At 43.6% G+C, this 16,855-nt stretch overlaps 1 protein-coding gene across 2 annotated transcripts in view; it reads left to right on the forward strand.

Moving 5' to 3' along the window:
• Positions 1-234: 234 nt before the first annotated feature.
• ANKRD33B (ankyrin repeat domain 33B) overlaps positions 235-16,855 on the forward strand; it is a 50,099-nt gene continuing 33,478 nt past the window's right edge. Inside the window, exon 1 of one of the 2 annotated variants that reach the window (XM_074899515.1) lies at positions 235-766. In XM_074899515.1, coding sequence (XP_074755616.1) covers positions 374-766 — 393 coding nt within the window. In that variant the 5' untranslated portion in view covers positions 235-373. Of the gene's footprint in view, positions 794-16,855 lie in introns of both variants that reach the window. The other variant, XM_074899513.1, reaches the window with a different exon arrangement.

A 16,855-nucleotide genomic window follows, 5' to 3' on the forward strand; every position in this document is an offset into this window, starting at 1 on the left:
CTCCCCGCGCACCGCAGCCGCCGGGGGTGCACCAGCCCGCAGCGGCCCCCGGGGGACCCCCAAGCGGCAGCATGTCCCGGGCCGGGGGCGGCCGGCCGCCGGGCTGCCGCCGGGCCACCCGCGGGGGGGGGCGGCCGCTGGCGTGAGGCGGGGGGGGGCAGAGGGATCGCAAACCCGCGGGGCGGCGGAGGGGGGGGAAGCGCCGGCGCAGCTGCCGGCGGGGCGGCAGCGCTCGGCGGACGGGCGGGGGCTGCCGGGAGCCCCCCCCGGGCAGAGCCCCGCCGCCGGCGGGCGAGGGCGGCCCGGCGGAGCCGCGGGTCCGGGCGGCGCTCGGGGCGCGGAGGAGCTCCCGCGCCCCGGCCCTGGGGCCGCCATGGTGCTGCTGTCGGGGGACGGGGAGCAGCTGGCCGGGGAGCGGGTCTGCCCGGCGGCGGAGAAAGAAATGCCCAGGGCCCAGGCGGAGAGCAGCCCCGAGCAGGGGGCGGCGGGGGCTGCCGCCGAGGGGCCGGACGAAGAGGAGGACGGGGAGGAGGACGAGGACTCCGAGGAGTACGAGGACTTCTCCGAGCTGCCCGACACCTGCAGCATCGCCTCGGACGACTCCTTCTACCCGCCGGGGGGGTCGGAGGACGACGAGGAGGACCGCTGGTCCCTGGAGCCGGGGGGTCGCGACAGCGCCGAGGAGCTCAGCCTCTTCCGAGCCTGCTGCACCAACAACGCCGTCGTGCTGAAGGCGCTCATCCGCCAAGGCCCCGAGGAGGAGGAGGTGCGGGAGACCGACCGCAACCGCCGGGTGAGCCGCCCGCGCCGCGCCCCCGGGAGCGGCGGGCACCCCCCGCGGGGCACAGCACCGCGGCTGTCGCGCCACCCCCCGCACCCCCACCCCTCCCCGCGGAGCAGGGCCGGGGGGGCGGCGGGCGGGGGCTGCCGTGCCTGGGCTGGGCGACGCCGCGTTCCTTCATCTGAAGGGGCGCTGAGTCCGCGGTCCCGCGGGGGACAGGACCCCACGCAGGGGGACGAGGGGAGGGCGGGAGGCTTCGCCCTGCTAGACGGGACTTACCGTCTTCGGCAAAGGAAGGGCGCGGTGCATGGGAAGGGAGAGAGGTTGAGATTCCGGTTTTCCCGCCGTCAGTTTTGAGCCGGGTCTTGCTTTCCCGCAGCTTCCTGGGGAGAGCGAGCGGCCTCGCTAGTCACGGTTGTGTTCAGCAGGGCTGAACCTTCCTCGCTGCTGGGCAGCCCATCCCCTGCAGCACTTCGCGCTTTTCAGCCAGCCGGGGAATGGGAACAACCGATCAAAGTTTGTGATTTCTCTCTCTTTTTTTTTTTTTTTCAATTTGTTTTTTTTGTTTAGCTCCCCCCACAATGTAAGCTTGTTCCCAGTTCCTAGAATGCCAAGCAAGGCTCAGGGTATTCCTGTGATAAAATCAGACTTCTCAGAGTTCTCCTGGCATTTGTTTTGTTGCTGGTGGCCTGTTTTGAGATTTTATGTCAGTAAAAGGTTTGTGATTCTGTTTGTGCCTCTTAGTCGATAGCGGGGACAGAAGTGTGCTTTGCTAAAGCAGAAGGTGAACACTTGGGAAAGATTTTCTGGGTAACATCTAACTGGGATGTTTGAGCAACAGTATCAAAGATTAGCAACAGCAACTCCTCTCACTAGTATTACTACAATTTATATTTAAGAATTTTTACTTACAGTTTGAATAAACAATCTCAAAAAAATTTTGTACAACTAGTGTGTGACAGGAATGTTTTGAAAGAAAGCCTCCGTGATTTTAGCTGGGCAACTGACTTGCACATTCTGCCAAAATAAGTGGTCTTTGCATGAAAAATAATGCAATAATTTTGGTTCGGGGCTAGGTGGAGAGGGACTTTGTGTGTGTCTTAGATGTATGTATATATAGGACTTTTTCTGAAAAATAGCTTTACTTCCCCCCAAAGGATTTTTTCCAGTACAGATTTTGAGTGATCTGATTGACAGTAAACTTCTGCAAAAGATACAAATACAAGAAGTTGTATTAACACATCTGAGGGGACAGCAAACTACGGCATGGGGGTAGGAGTGAGCAGCAGAGGGTAGAAATATTTTATATCAACCTTTCTGCCCAAGCCAACATGCAGTGTAGTTAACATTTGTAAGTCAGTAACATGTGAGATCCAAACATACATGACAAGATTTTGAAGATCCTGCAGGTGCATCTATCCTGTATAGAAGGTCTGGGCCTGAGCAGGAGCCCAAATCCAGCCCCAGCATCACGTGGACACTCACCTCTGCTGAGGCCCACTGATTCAGCGTGCCTCAAGCGTGTGACGGTGGGGGAGGTTTAGCGCCTCTGTATGTGCAGCGTAAAAGACCAAGCACCCCACGGCTGTCCTTTCTGAAAGGGCGGCCTTCCCACCCAGCAGAGGGTGTGCAGCTGGCTGTGAAGCTGGAGGCATCCCCTGTCTCAGGGCTGGGGTCCTGCAGAGCTGAGTTAGAGGGTACGAACAAGTTCAGCGCAGGCGTCATCCCACAGCAGCTCCTTCTGCAGAGGTGATGGGAATGGGGTTGCAAGAACAGGGAATTTACCCAGTTGGCTAGCCCTCCCTTCACCATCCCACTTCCCAAAACCCAAGTTATTCTTCTTTATCTCTCCAGCTTCCTGGAAAAGAAACAATTGTAGCTTGGATCCAAAGTGAAAGTTCCTTTTATTTGTTCATACTGTAAAAAACCCCAGGTTTTCTCTACTTAAGCAAATACTACATTTAACCTGAAATTAAACTTTGACATCAAATCCTGTTTTCTGCATTTCTGATGAAAACTAAGTAAAAAAAATTCTGTAATGCAGCAACTTCTGGAAGCTTTGTTAATGACGTGAAAGACATGAGTCCAGTTTCTCTCTCTGCATGAGGGCATATAAACCCTCACCAAATGCCCTAATCACAGTGGTACAGAGCAGGACAGTCTGGCTTTTCCAGACTGATGTGAACGGGATAGGAGCAATCTTTCTGTCAGGAAGCTGAAACGTCAGGTGTGACTGCAGTCCTGACGCCCCTACAGGGAACATCAGGGCAAATTCACATTATTTTGCAATAGAAAACCACCTTTTTCAGAGAATTTTACCCAAAAAAAGGGAAGTTTCACTCAGATCTTTTCTCTCCCTTTCTGGGGAATTTTTGCAGCTTTTGAATTTGCATGTTGTATAAAGTCATTGCACATTACCCAAAACCAAAAATTAGTTTTACTGCCAAAAAGTAACTGAATAAATTAGGTAACACCACTTGTGCTAATGAAATTTTTTCAATTGCTGAAATCTGTACTGTTAGCTTTTGGCATCTTGTTTCACCAGGATAATGTTTGTTTACACTGCTATCTGTCATGCATTTATTGCAAAGCATCTCTTCCTTTTTGTTTACACTGTGGCTAAATAAGGTGAACTTTTGTTTATTCTAAAATCTTATTTCTTTTCTGTGAAGCAGGAGAGAGAAGGAAGAGTAAGAAGAGTGGTGAAGGGAGGGCTGTCCATCTCAGTGTATTAACTCTTTTCACAACCATGATCTGATAACCTCTGTTAAGTATGCACAGTACAGTTTTATTTTCACCATTTAAAAATAACTTTTTTTTTCAAAATAGGCAAAACATGTAACAGGTTATGGTGGTAAGACAATACCATACTTTGATCCTGAAAGTAATTAAATTCGACTCGCAAAACATAACATGAAGAAGAAACTTCCTAATGGTTAAATTCTTTAAATTAATTTGGGCGCAAATGACTGGAGTGCTGCCACTGCTTTATTTTTAACTTTTTACCTCATCCCTAAAGTGTAAATGTATAAATTTAAGATTCAGAAGGAATTATTTTTGAAAACACTAAGATCCAGAGATAACCTCACTTATTTTCCTCCATCCTTTTTATTGAAGTACATCAATTCTCTCTTTTGAGTCAGTTCTCCAAGGCTAGGTAGTGTTTTTTTGTGGGGTTTCTGCAGAAGTGTGCTTTTCCCCATGCTCTGTTCATGAGCTGCACAACCTCCCGCCAGGCACAGGTTTTCATTAAATTCACCTTCCTGCAGTAAACCAGACTCTACAACATCCGATTTATTAGTCACCACATGTAGCCTGAAGACTGGTACCTTTGCTGTCTCGTTTTCATTACTGTCGAGACAACAACAGTTTATATATCATTGTCTGCATAAGATCCCCAAAGGGTTGATCCCCGCATCTTCTGTTGCGCTGCTGTCTGTATATGGAATCCCAAAAGACTGGCTTGGTCCTACCCGTTTCCTCTCCTTGCCAAAACTAATACTGAAATATTTGGAAAACAACTATGACAGCATATAATATACTAATTGTAGATCGTGCAGGGCAGCCTTTCATTCATTAATGCTGATGTATTTACCTGCCTCAAGCTGGCAGTAAAAAGGGATTTGCAAATATATATGAGAAAATAAAATCGTGGCTCCAGTGAAATCTCCTGACCTGACTGAGACCAGAGTGTCATCTGCATAATGATGCTGCTTTTCATCATGTGATGTGAGGACTGTTTTTGCCTCCTTACTAGCCACATTTCCAGGATTTCGGATTATTTGCATCTCATAAGTTTAACATCACTTAATATTATATTTTGCCCGGTGACCAGGTTTATATATACTCAGAAAGACAGAGTTTCAAAATCTGTTGTTACCTAACTGCAGAATGCAAGCAAATTTAGAATTTTGCCATGACAATAGAGAAGGCAGTAAGGGATGGGGGAGAGAGCGAAAAGAAGGCAAAGAACATTCCCTTGCCAGATTGAAAATAATCACTGCAGCTCATCATCAGAAAGGTTAACCGTCCACATGGTAGAATCTGTATTAGTAGGTATTCTGCAACTCTGTATTTTAGAGTTGATATATGTGCAAGAATATTCTGTTGTAGTCTTTTTCGGCTTTTCATTTTTTATGTCATTGTTCAATGAGTCTTTCGTCCAGTTCATAGACAACTAGGAACCAATTTGCAGTTAAACAGTTTATTGTTGGAATTATATCATTACATAGCAGGGATCATGCATTTATGATCTTTGTTTTCCCCCCTTAAAAGGTGTGAAGACAAAATAATCTAGGTAGCTCAGCTTGTGAGCTCTTTCTTCTCCTTTCAGAAAATATTCCTAAATCCATAGATGAGCAGAGTTAACTTTTCCCGTTAATGCTTTATGCAGGATGTTGTTGATCAGTATGGCTCTGCAGTAAGTTTTCCTTTGAGGCACAATAGTTCTGCAGCAATGTCACCAGGTGGGCTTGGATTTGCTTATTTGATCCTTTTTCTGCTGAAGGAAGAAAACAGGGGGGTTGAAGGCTCTTTCTCTTGATTTCCCTTCTCATGATGCTTAGTCCTGGGGAACGTCATTGATGCATCAAAAGCCTGGAAGTTGCTGTTACAGAATAAACAAAAATAAGGTAGTGATGTCCTGGCTAGAAACGTACTTGAAAGCTTATGAGAACATAGGGTTGTGCCAACTGTGGAAGTAAGCCCAGAGAAGTAGGAGCTGAAGAGAAGTTCCCAGGGAGGGCAGTTCACGTCATGGTGTAGTACATGAATTAGGAGGATGGTTTCCCTGCTCTCCTCCTCTCCCCAGCAGAGAGGAGTAGAGGTTTCTCTGGAGAATGATTCAGGTGTCTATATTATGCTCATGTTTTAACTGCTGTCTCCTTCCCCTCTGCCAGAAAGCCTCCCTCTGCTGACTTTTGGGAGCATTTGCAGAGACTAGGCACATGAGACTCCTCATTTGGGCACCATGCGTACCTCCTGAAGCGGACACGCTGCATTGGAGAGCATCAGTGAGCGACCACCTGAATTGGGTGGAGATGTTTCTCTGAATGCAACGTAGGTTTGCTTGCGTGGTGCTGGTGTAAAAGGACGTTTCAGAATGGCATCACTCACCCAGTCTCCTTATTGGATCCGGGATGGTGTTGGAGGCATCAGACATGTCATACCAGCCTCCCTGCCCTGTGCTGCAGACTGCTCCTCTGCAAGGCAAAGCAGCCCACGGGTTTTGTACTACCACAGCGACACTCCTTCAGGCAACTCAGCTACCTTAGGGAGCATTACCCTTCAGAGTTTTTCACAGAGGGATGCGCAGTGGATCCTCCGTGGTGTTGACACCTGAATTTGTCTTTGCTAAAGGGCTGTGCTCCTAAAATTGTGACTGGCTGAGAAGGACAGGGAGCCAGTGGTTCAGTTCCCACTTCCCGGGTGAGGGAACATTGTGCTGGATAATGCTTTTCTAGAAAGTCGTGTGTCACAAAAAGTGCCAGAGCTTGTGTAACACTCCATTAACCTGTTTTTATTATTTTTGTTATCTTCACAATGCTAACTTGTAAAAATAAAAAAACGAGAAGTGCAGCATTTTGTGGTAAAGGATAAAGATCTCCCTGTCACACTGCTTCTCAGTTGTCATGGCACATAAGGTAAGTCTTCCCATGTCAGAAAAAGGATTTCAAGAATGTCATCTGCTACAGTGCTGGGAACTTTTTTTGTATTTTCATAGGCAGTTTCAGTTCCCTCATATTCTCTCATACAAGGTATTCTCATGGGAGAGTTTGTATTGTAACATCATGACACTAAACCACAAAAAGGAATTTTTTAGGGTAGAAATAGTTTTAAAAAGACTGTAACGGCAAAAGTAATCTAATTTAAATCCTTCCCAAAAGTGCAGAAATACCCAAATGCACTAAAAAAAGTCCCTGGAAATATGTATGTGTTTAAAAAGGAAGTGAGTGAGCAAAGCAAGGCAAGGAATAGTAGATATCAAAACACAGAAGCTGCTCAAAACAAATTGGGAACCCTTCAAATAATGTAATTACAACTCAAGGGAATCCATCAGAAAGGAGTAGGTAGAGCATGGAAAATATGAAGTCAGTTGGCTAAGAGGGAATTCGGTGAGCTAACCAGAATGTGGACCAGATTGATACAGATAGGCACTCGGAGGCGTCGTCAGAAGAGCGTGGGCAGGTTAGCTGTCTGCCTGCCCTTGTCTGCCTTCATCTGAAGTGTTAGGTGAGTAATGCCTTTGCAAATCTGTCACTGAAACATACCCTTTAAAATAACTGAACTGAAGAAGAAGTGTATGCATGGAATATGATTTCTGTGGAGTAAAGAGAAGAATTAATAAGGACCATGAAGGTGCTGAGGCACGAAGAATAGCAATGCAGATCTTCAGCAGATCACTGGAAATCCGTGACCAGACCTGCTATATCCTCCATGCAGGAGGATTGACAGGTAGAAAGATATAATAATAGACAGATGGTAAGATATAATTTGTGCTTAGTATAAAAAGCAGCATGAACTAGCAGATGTAACTCTTATGGAAATTGATAGAGATACAGATTTGAAGACCTCATCAACATGAGAAAGTTGTACAAGTTTAATCTAGTTTCAAGTGATGCAGCTTTTAGAGAAACCAGATGAAGAGCAGTTTCCTTGAAGAATTTTGACAAATCGTTTAATGCAAAATGTACAGAACAGGAGGAATGTTTTTAGCCTGACAGTAGCCCAGAAGTGAAGGTCATAGCAATCTTCTGTTCTAGTTTAAGCACTGTTTCATATTAGTATCTTAAGTCAAGTACTTGGACCTATGGAGCTCCTCAGAGATGCAGCAATGATCCTGGTTACCCAGCTGAGCACAGGTTGACTCCAAGTATGATAAAATATAGCTGCATTTCAAATCTAATGAGAGTCTAACAAGACTGGTTGTCTGGGACCTCTGTCAATAATTATGAACAGATGTATAACGGTGTCTTTAACAGAACGTGTCTGTCACACAGGTAAGAAATGTGACCTCAAGATGCCTTACTGCATTCTTCCAGGAGAATCTCTGAGGTTTGTTTCACAGTGCACAATGTGACACTGCTAATTCCTTCATCCCATTAGGAAATGCAGATTTATATTCTTGTGGAGTAATTACTCAAGAAGGAACATTGGTACTAATTTTCTCTCTTAAAGGTTCCTAAAATCCTTTCCTTGAAATTCTATTGAGGCAGAAATTCAAGATTTACATAAATTTGGGGTTCTTGTAGCTTGGTATATTAAAAAGGTTATTCAGAAGTAATGTATTCTAGGCAACTTCAGACAAAAGTTTTGCAGTTTTTGATGCTGAACCCACAAAAAAGAGTAGCTCAAAAAGAACTTAAGAGAGAGATAGGAGCTTCAGAAAAGTATAAAATTCAGAAAAGAGCAATTGTCTTTAGAAAAGTCAGATTTAAATCCTGCAATAAAGGAGATGGAAGAAGAAAGTCACATTGCTCTCCTTATTGCTTATGGTGGGACTGACATCTCCCATGCAGAAGACTTGTGTTTTAACTACAGCCTGATACAAGATAAGAAAATTCTAGAAACATCCTGGCACAAGGAAAAGAAGGCTATTTTTTTGTGTGTGTCTCTATCCCAGCAATCATATATCTCCATATAGCAGTAAATAAGCAATTTTTAATAATTTCTTCCTGATTCTGCTTTGCCTCCCTACTGCTGCTCTAAATGTAATCATTGCAGTTCTGGCTTTTCAGCTCCTTACAAGTGGCATCTCGCACAGAGCATTGGTAGTCTTGAAGGTGCCTTAAAACTGGACCTCTCCAAAAAGATGTGGGAATTCTCCTTACTGTAAGGGACTGATGAAGTAACTGTTGGTTGACGTTGCTTGGTGGCTTCAGGGTGACCTCGGAAAGGTGGCTGTTTGCAGCTCGCTCCCATGTGGCTCAGTGGTTATTGAGGGGTGCTCCAGCTGGCCTGGCTTTCGACTGAGTGTCCTCAGAGGCAGAGCCGAGTGTGCGGCTTCTTTCCAGAGTATAATCACATCTGTGGCAGAGTTTGTGTGGCCTGAAACCTGTCTTCTTCCCAGAGAGGAGGAAGGAAGGAAGTTCTTTGAAGGGATAGGCGCTTGTGTTGCATTCACCCCCAAGCAGAAACCAAGCACAAAACTTGGAGCTTAAAAACCATTCTGAGTATGAATAAGTTTAAAAGGGGTGATTTTAGATACCCCACAGCTGGGATGTGGGCAGCATGGCTGTTGCAAGTTCAGAATCAGATGTTAAGAAGTAGAGAGCATCTTCCATTAGTATGACACTACACAGCAGTTCACAATCCCAAAAGTCTTCAGTTGCTCTTCTCACTGCTCTAGGTTTTCCATGCTGTATCTGTAGTCATTAACAGATGTGTTGGTTTAAGCCCTGCCGGGACCGGAGACCATGTTGCCGTTGTCCATCCCCCACCCTCAGCCGGTCAGGCTGGAAGTGAGGCACTAACCCCGGGTTAAAATAAGAAGAAATTTAATACAACAGTGTGATAAACAATCTGAACAACAACAGTAGCAATGATAACAACAATAAACAGCAATAACAGTAAAGAAGACAAAAGATATACAGAGAAATACCAAATGGATACAGACAGCTCACTCGCAATTCTCCCAGCGACCAAAGCCACAAAGGAAAAAGTTCCCGTGCTCCCATGCCCGGACCTGACGCCAGCATGGTATGAATAACCCAGCTGGAGATCCCTTCCCCCTCTCTGCTGGGGAAACTTAACCCTATCCTAGCTGAACCAGGACAACAGATGTTGTAATTTTTTAAAAAGAGGATATGATATCATATAAGAAACTAAATATGATAATATATCCTATAAGAAACTAAAGCAAGTTGTAGCTCCTCACTGTTTTGTGGTGATATTCAGGCATTCAGTTTCGTGCTGTTCAATCAGTTTCAGTGTTTAGTGACATATATAAAGAATGTGTGACTATATGGAGAACCCCTGCACTGTTTTGATCCCAGCAGCTCTACTGATACCTGAAATACCCACATATATGTAATGGAAGTGATTAATTTCTGGGCAGTGTTCTTCTACCTTCCCCTCCTCAAGAGCTAAGATTTATAACCTACAGAAAAAAAAATAGTTTCCAGTAGCACTTCTCCATGAGCCTAAGGTAGCACAAATGCTTAGCCTTAGGGGTGTTTCAAATCTTTGGGTAAGGAGTGCTCCTTGAATTAGGATACTAGTCTGTGTAAAAATCACTTTTCAGGCCTCATGCCTGATCTGAAACAAAGTGCATGTCAATACTGTTTGTCAGGAAGAAAATGGAAGTTGAAACAGATGGCACTGCCAAGAAACACCTGATTGCTCTGAAAAACTGGGTGCTCTTGATTTTCAGTAGCCTGTAGAAGCTACTGGGCTTCAAAGTGTTTTGGGAAAGGAAACAGGTCCAAAAGCCCCCAAATTCCCAAATTCTTAAGCTTGAGGCTAAGTACCAGTAAGTCATTGTCTGGTTCCTCTTCTATTAAGGCTTTAAGTCTTGAGGCAGTGTCTCTGAGGAAGAAAGAATAAATGTTCCCATTTCAGACACTGGGCTCAGAGCTCTCTGCTAAGAAGCACCACAGGAGTGATGGATTTAGGTGCCAGCTTCAGGGGACAGGAGATCCCCAGTGCCACATCTTTCAGCATCATCAAGAGCTTAACTCAGAGTTTCCTTCACGTCCTTTGGTCCTGCTAGCGCTGGAAGAGGTGATGCGATCTGTGGCTCCTGGAGGACAACAGTCAGCACTGCCAGGTGGAAAGGCAGGAATGGGGACCCTCAGGCCCTCATTGAGTAGTATGTTTTTCACAGATGTGAGACTTGCTTGTTTTTCACTCAGTCAGGCTTGTTGCTGGGTTTCAGGGAAAGTTTCAAAAAGGCTTTTGAGATAGGTTTACTTTTGCATGTGCCACAGGAACCACTCATTGTCATAATAATTTTAGTCACGTGGTCTTGTGTGTGTACACTTGGGAATAATATAAATTATTAAAATAAATACTAACAAATGTTGATCAAGGAGCAGAAGTAATCAAAACATCTATTTGGATCTATCCAGACTTTTCATCAGGTACTATTGCCTTCAAAATCTGTTCTACTACTCAAGAAGATAGAGACTGAAAGATAAAAAAAAGCAAGGCCCTGTTACACATTTTTGTCAATGATTACAGTGTAACAGAGATGCAACAAAAATCAGGTGATTTATTGTAACACTAATATGTTTTGGTAGTACTTCAGGGAGGAGAGTGATAGGGAGGCTGAGTAGTAACTCTTGGGTGACTTTACAGGTCACTGTGCCAGATGACCCTAATGTGTATCAGGTTTATTTTAAATTACATTTCATGAAAACGTTTTTCTTCCTCTAAAGAAAAGTGATACATGATCACTAACTAAAAGTCACCATTCATTTTGAAATAAACATTGATTTGGAAAGCATCAGCAGCCTTTTACTTACACAAGATCCCACTAGATGAGCACAGGCTGTGTGTGTGTTGCCAAAGGAAACCATCTGTGACACGAGAGCATGTCCACCCTACAAAGTCTCCCTGGAGCGGACCAGCAGTGTCCATACAGCCGGAACTTGGCCTGGGTTTTCTCTGAGTCCCAAGTAGTTCTCCCAGTTTTCCTTTTTTTTTTTTAGGCTTTTCAATTCGAAAGTGCCCAAACTAGCATAATTTGAAAGGACCGGTGATATTTCCTGCTGTGTTATGGTTTTGGAAATCATTAACTATGCTGATATTAAAATTGGTATAATAGCTATTTGCATATGCTGTCTACTTATTTCAGATACGACGAGGTAGCTTTTAGGTAGGATGCCATAGCTAATATGATGCTCCAGTTTTTTCCTAATTAATGGTTTTGTCATCAAAAATGATGGTGCCTTTTCCAATTTTCACATTTTGTTTATACAAGTCATTCTGTTCTGGGTAGTTTTTTAGCAATTGTCATAAAAGTATATTGCCTGATAACAATTTTTCTGCATATTCTTCCTATATTACCTGTCATTGCTCTTTGGAATTAGGTTTAACTTTTGTGACTGAGGTACAGTTGAACAAAGACCACTTCCTAAAAATTGCTGGTAGATTTTTTAAATAGAAAATAAAATCTAGCATGTGAAAGCAACAAAGAACTCCCACGGGCTTTATTGGAGACAGGAGTTCACCTTTAATGTTTTCATAAATAAAGTTACTCTCAGAAGGTTATCCTTTTGAATTATTTAAAATGTTATGCCACATAGATTTGAATTTACCCATTTCTAAGGGTTCTTTCATTAAAAACAAAAATGAAACCCCTCCAACCTGGGCTAAATATATTCCTGTAGCATACCCAGTGTGTCACAATAAGAAATAATTAAGTACCATAGGAAGAGGATGGTTGTCACAGAGTCTGTAGTGACACATCTGGCAGTGAATTAGCAATTCAAATTGTATCCACTGTGGGAAGAACCCACAATGTGGAAATAGTTCCCGTTTTTCAATTCTGTAATTTTCTATTATGTCTGTTAAATTCCACAGGGAGCAGTTCAAAAGCAAGCTGATGCAAAATGGGAATGACTCATGGTTGGGCTTTTGTTGATTCACAAGTTTTGGATGTATAACGAGTCTGATCCTGTAATACCCTCTCACATATGTGGGGTATTTTTTTTGGTCTTTTCCATCTTTGCCTCTTAGTATGTGAGGCCCAATCTTTGGGAGAGCCTGTGTGTAGACAGGCTGACTGCTGACAATGAAAGATGCTGCCAAGCAGTCACCACAGCTCAGAACTGGGCTCTTGGGGAGGTTCTGAATCTATTACTACTGGAGAGAGGGGCTTACACGCAAGACATTGTTATCAGTTTTCTGAAGTGGAAAAGTGGAAGGTAACGGAATGTATTCAGTCTGTTCATAAAAGCAGCCTTTCAGGGGGCATTTGGCTTTTTTTTTTTTTTTTTTACAAAACCTAGGTGTCTTGCTATTTGTAGCTGTGGTGGTGCAATTCCTACCCCTCCCTGCCCTCCTTGTTGGGCTGCTTGGTGCCAGGTGTGATTCCATCCACATTCCCCCGAGCCATACACCAATCTATGGAGATAAGGACTGATAACCTTGAGGAGCCTGCTCCTGCCCCCCTCTGATTGCTTGGAAAAGGTTATAATGGCCCATCATCTCCTGATGGCCTGACACACCTGTGCCTGGGATGTGATCAGATGGAACAATAACAGGGTTGCATGTTATTCAAATTCTTGTGCAACTGCCGGAAGGCACCAGATAGCATTTGACAAAAGTCAATCATCTTGGACCCTATAAACTGCGACCACCAGAGAGGCCCTTTGAGCTCTCCTGGATCGCAGCGGCCTGTGACTAGCATCTCCCCTGAGTTGGGACGCCTCTCAGGTATCGTCTGCTCCAGACGGAAGGCCAGGGCGAAGTCCCCCTGCTCGAGTCTCAATTATCGCCTGTTGAGGAATGCCAAGGCATTGTGAGTATTTGCTCTAAACTCGAGAGGGAAATTTTCTTTGAGCTAGCTTCTATTTCACCTGTTTATTGGTGGGTGTGCGTGTGTGTGGGTACGTACCCTTACCCTTGTTCCTGTGTGCTTGTCCCTTTTGTGTTCATTTTACTGAACCCAAACCCCTTTGTTTCTGTATGTATATGTCTGGTTTGTGTATGTGCATGTACATATGTGTATAAATTAAGGTACCGTTAAGTAAGTTAGAGTGAATCTTGTCATTTTAGAATCTGAATAAGTCGCTTTTCTGTCTGAGTTATTTTGTATTGACAAATAGTTGTTAGTTATTAATAAATCTAGATTATTTTTCTAAATCTTTACTGTGTCAATACTTTCATCCGCGACAGTAGCTCATAGGAAAAAGGCTTGGCACACCTGTTTATCACTTGATTGGGAAATATGGGAAGGTTAGCCACATATTCATAGAAGTATATTTAGGTGTGGGTGAAAGGAAAGGCAAGACTGTCTTTGGAAGGCTGTAGGGTACTTCTACATATCTGGAATTATCACATGGGTTTGAAAGGTTTCGAGAGAATGCAGAGTATATAAAGGAGTTAATTAAAATTTTTTTTCTTTCTACAAAGAAAGATTTTCTATAAAAAGCACGAAATAGCAATAGCTTGTTAGACAAAGAGGATAGAATAACAAGTATTAGTTGGTTTTGGAAAATGAAATACCACAAATATTAATGAAACCTTAGTGTTTAGACTTACAGAGCCTTTTTGAGCTAGTAAAAAATGAAAACACAATAAAAAAGTTTTTTGGTTATGCTGAGACAAGTGGTACTGCATAGTAAAGGCCTAGAAGTATGAAGCAACAGCAGCCAGAGGAAACCTTTGGCTGGGAAGCAACAGATTTTTTCCTTGCCGTGCTGCAAACAGTTTGTCACGACTGTGTTAGGCAAGTCCTCGCCTGCACAGGAGACCAGGCAGCATAACCATGTCAGTGACGCTGCTTCAGCAGAGCTCCTCATGTGGAAACGCTAGCCTGGAATAAAACCCGTGTCGTTCCTGGAGGGCAACTCGGTTGGTGGTTTGAGGGAGGAGTTAAACCGTTTGCCATTTCATGGGTGACAGGGAAAGCAAGCACTTAATTTCAAGGTCCCTGGGAATTGAGTGAAAGTGTCTTCCTTGTACCCCAGGGACAGAAAATCAGTGCAATGCCTCAAGCAGAGGCTGTCCTGCAGCCTGCAAGTGGCAGCTGTGCGAAAAGGCTCAGGTGGCTCTGGGGTCTCCCATTAACCTCCTGCCAGTGCCAGCCAGGGTCCACGTGATGCTGCATCCTGCCATCGTTTACGTAGGGTGGGATTGAATCTTCCTTGCCACCCATTAGTCATGTATGGTAAGGAGGCAGTTGTTGTCTGTGCTTTGTTTTGTTTCACTGTTCTGCTTCTGTAGGGTCCACGGGCATCTCCCAGCCTGGAAAATTCTTCCTCTTGTGAGGGTGCAACAGCGATAGCCATGTGTGAAGATAACCATGAGTAGAACTGCCTGTGGAATAGGAACCTGAACTGAATACATGCTGATCTTGTTAGTACCTTACTTGAATTAAAATAACATGTATTCAGTTTATTGAAGTCGAATGTCTCAGTGCATTTACAAAGTTCCTATGAAGTGTATTGGACCCATTACATATATGTGGAAAGCTCCCTGCAAAAGCAAGATAATTCAGTGTGACAGGCAAAAGCTGCGTCACCAAATTACACTTGTTGAAATAAATATAGTTGTCTGAAGACTTTGAAAAAGTTGATATTGAATTTTAAAAATATAATCAGGTATCACAGTCCTTTCACACCATACGTTACCTCCCAATCATCCTGTTAAGTGATAACAACATGAATCAAACATTGAAATATGTAATACTCAAATGAGACATTTTAGAAGCAGTAAGCAATATCAGCATCCCAGAACAAAAAGAAAAAAAGAAACATGGTGAATAAATGTCAGCCTTTCTCTTAAAATTTATCACCCAAATTATTTTCCTATAAGGTGCAAGACTGTGAAATGTCTTTCACTTACTATTGTCATTTTTTCTTTCTGTGGGCATTTTTAGCTTGACCTAGTTTATGCTTATTACAGTCAGCACAGTTGATTTATGAGCAGAGGCTCCATTCACAGATCAGTGTGGGTAGAGATGAGGTATTTTGGTGCACAGATGTGGGATTTTTACTGTGCATGTCACAGATCACAAATGTACAGTGAACTGACCATCCTCTAAGGATCTGAGTTCAAATAAGAAAAGGAAAAATAACCTGAAGGTTTCTAGTAAGGTGTTACTGTTCCTCAGTGCTTCTCATAGCTCAGGCCTAGCACTCCTTTTTCTGCTGTTGTTAAAGCTTTGAAACCCCCTAGCTATTAGGTGTCAGCAAAATATACTATGATCTTTCTTTGGAGTTTCAGTACCTGACACTAAATCAGTAGGAACTTTTACCCTTCTGTAGCAGGTCCACGAATCAGTCACCCTATTAGACATAGACAATGACTGTGTGGCAAAACAGATTAACACCGCCAACTAAATGGCATAAATGTGTGTGATCCACGTGATTAATATCACAGAGAGGAAGTATTTTAAAACACGGGGTCTCCTTTGGTGCCAGTGCAAAGGAGGAGCGATTCCGCTGGGGGCTGGAGCAGTGTGGGAGCAGGGGCTGGAGCAGGAGCGGGATACCTGGGGCACTGGCACTGGACCTGCAGGGCATGTTCCATGTTCCTCTAGGACGCCATGGCTGCTGAAGCTGAGGTTAACACCTCACACCTGCTCTGGAGGCTATGTTCACGGATACAAAACAGTTATATGAAAAGTTCTCTTTGCCTATCTTTTATGCATGTTTTACTGAAGTACATCTCCCCAGCGGAGTGAAAGAGGGCTGCTGGCAGTTGGATTGCTTACAGGGTAAAACAGCCATTGCATTTAAAGACTTCAGCATCTAGCTCTCTATACTGCCGTTTTTGTTTGGACAAGTTGGGTGTGCAGAAAAGTATGGTTCACAATTCTGTAATTAATATCCTTTGTAAGCTAGCCTACTGTCATTCATCTGCCAATCTGCGGCATTTGAAAATTTAGGTCAAAATATATCCATGGAATAAAATTTATGTTTTGAAAATTTAAAAATGGTAAGAATAAATACATTGTTTTGAGATTTAAAAAAAAAATAAATCAGTACTAGTGTATCAGTAATGCAAAATAGTAATCGTAGTTGCAGTTGTTGAGTTTAATATGTATATCAGCCCTTCTTTTCTGTTTATTTCTTGCCATCCATAAAACATGTTCATTTAGGGAGGAGGTTTTAAAAATAGCACTTAGATACCCAGTTCAGACTTTGAATACTTGTCTAAAAAGACCATATTTTCCACTTCATTGTGTAATTTCTATTTCTAGCCCATCTAGTTGAATCAGTTCTGATTTATCCTTAAATTCCTAGTGTGTGTCTTAAAGGAAGTAAGAATCAGAGCAAAACCTATACAATTTGGCAGTTTATCAGTGACAGGCGAAAGGGCAAGTGAGAATTGTTCATGTCATACAAAACCTAACAAACACAGTCAAATACTGTTTTCATTACTTTCACAAACTTGTTTTTCTTC

This window comes from Athene noctua, chromosome 2, assembly GCF_965140245.1.
Source record: "Athene noctua chromosome 2, bAthNoc1.hap1.1, whole genome shotgun sequence".
In the NCBI taxonomy this organism is placed as follows: Eukaryota; Metazoa; Chordata; class Aves; order Strigiformes; family Strigidae; genus Athene; species Athene noctua.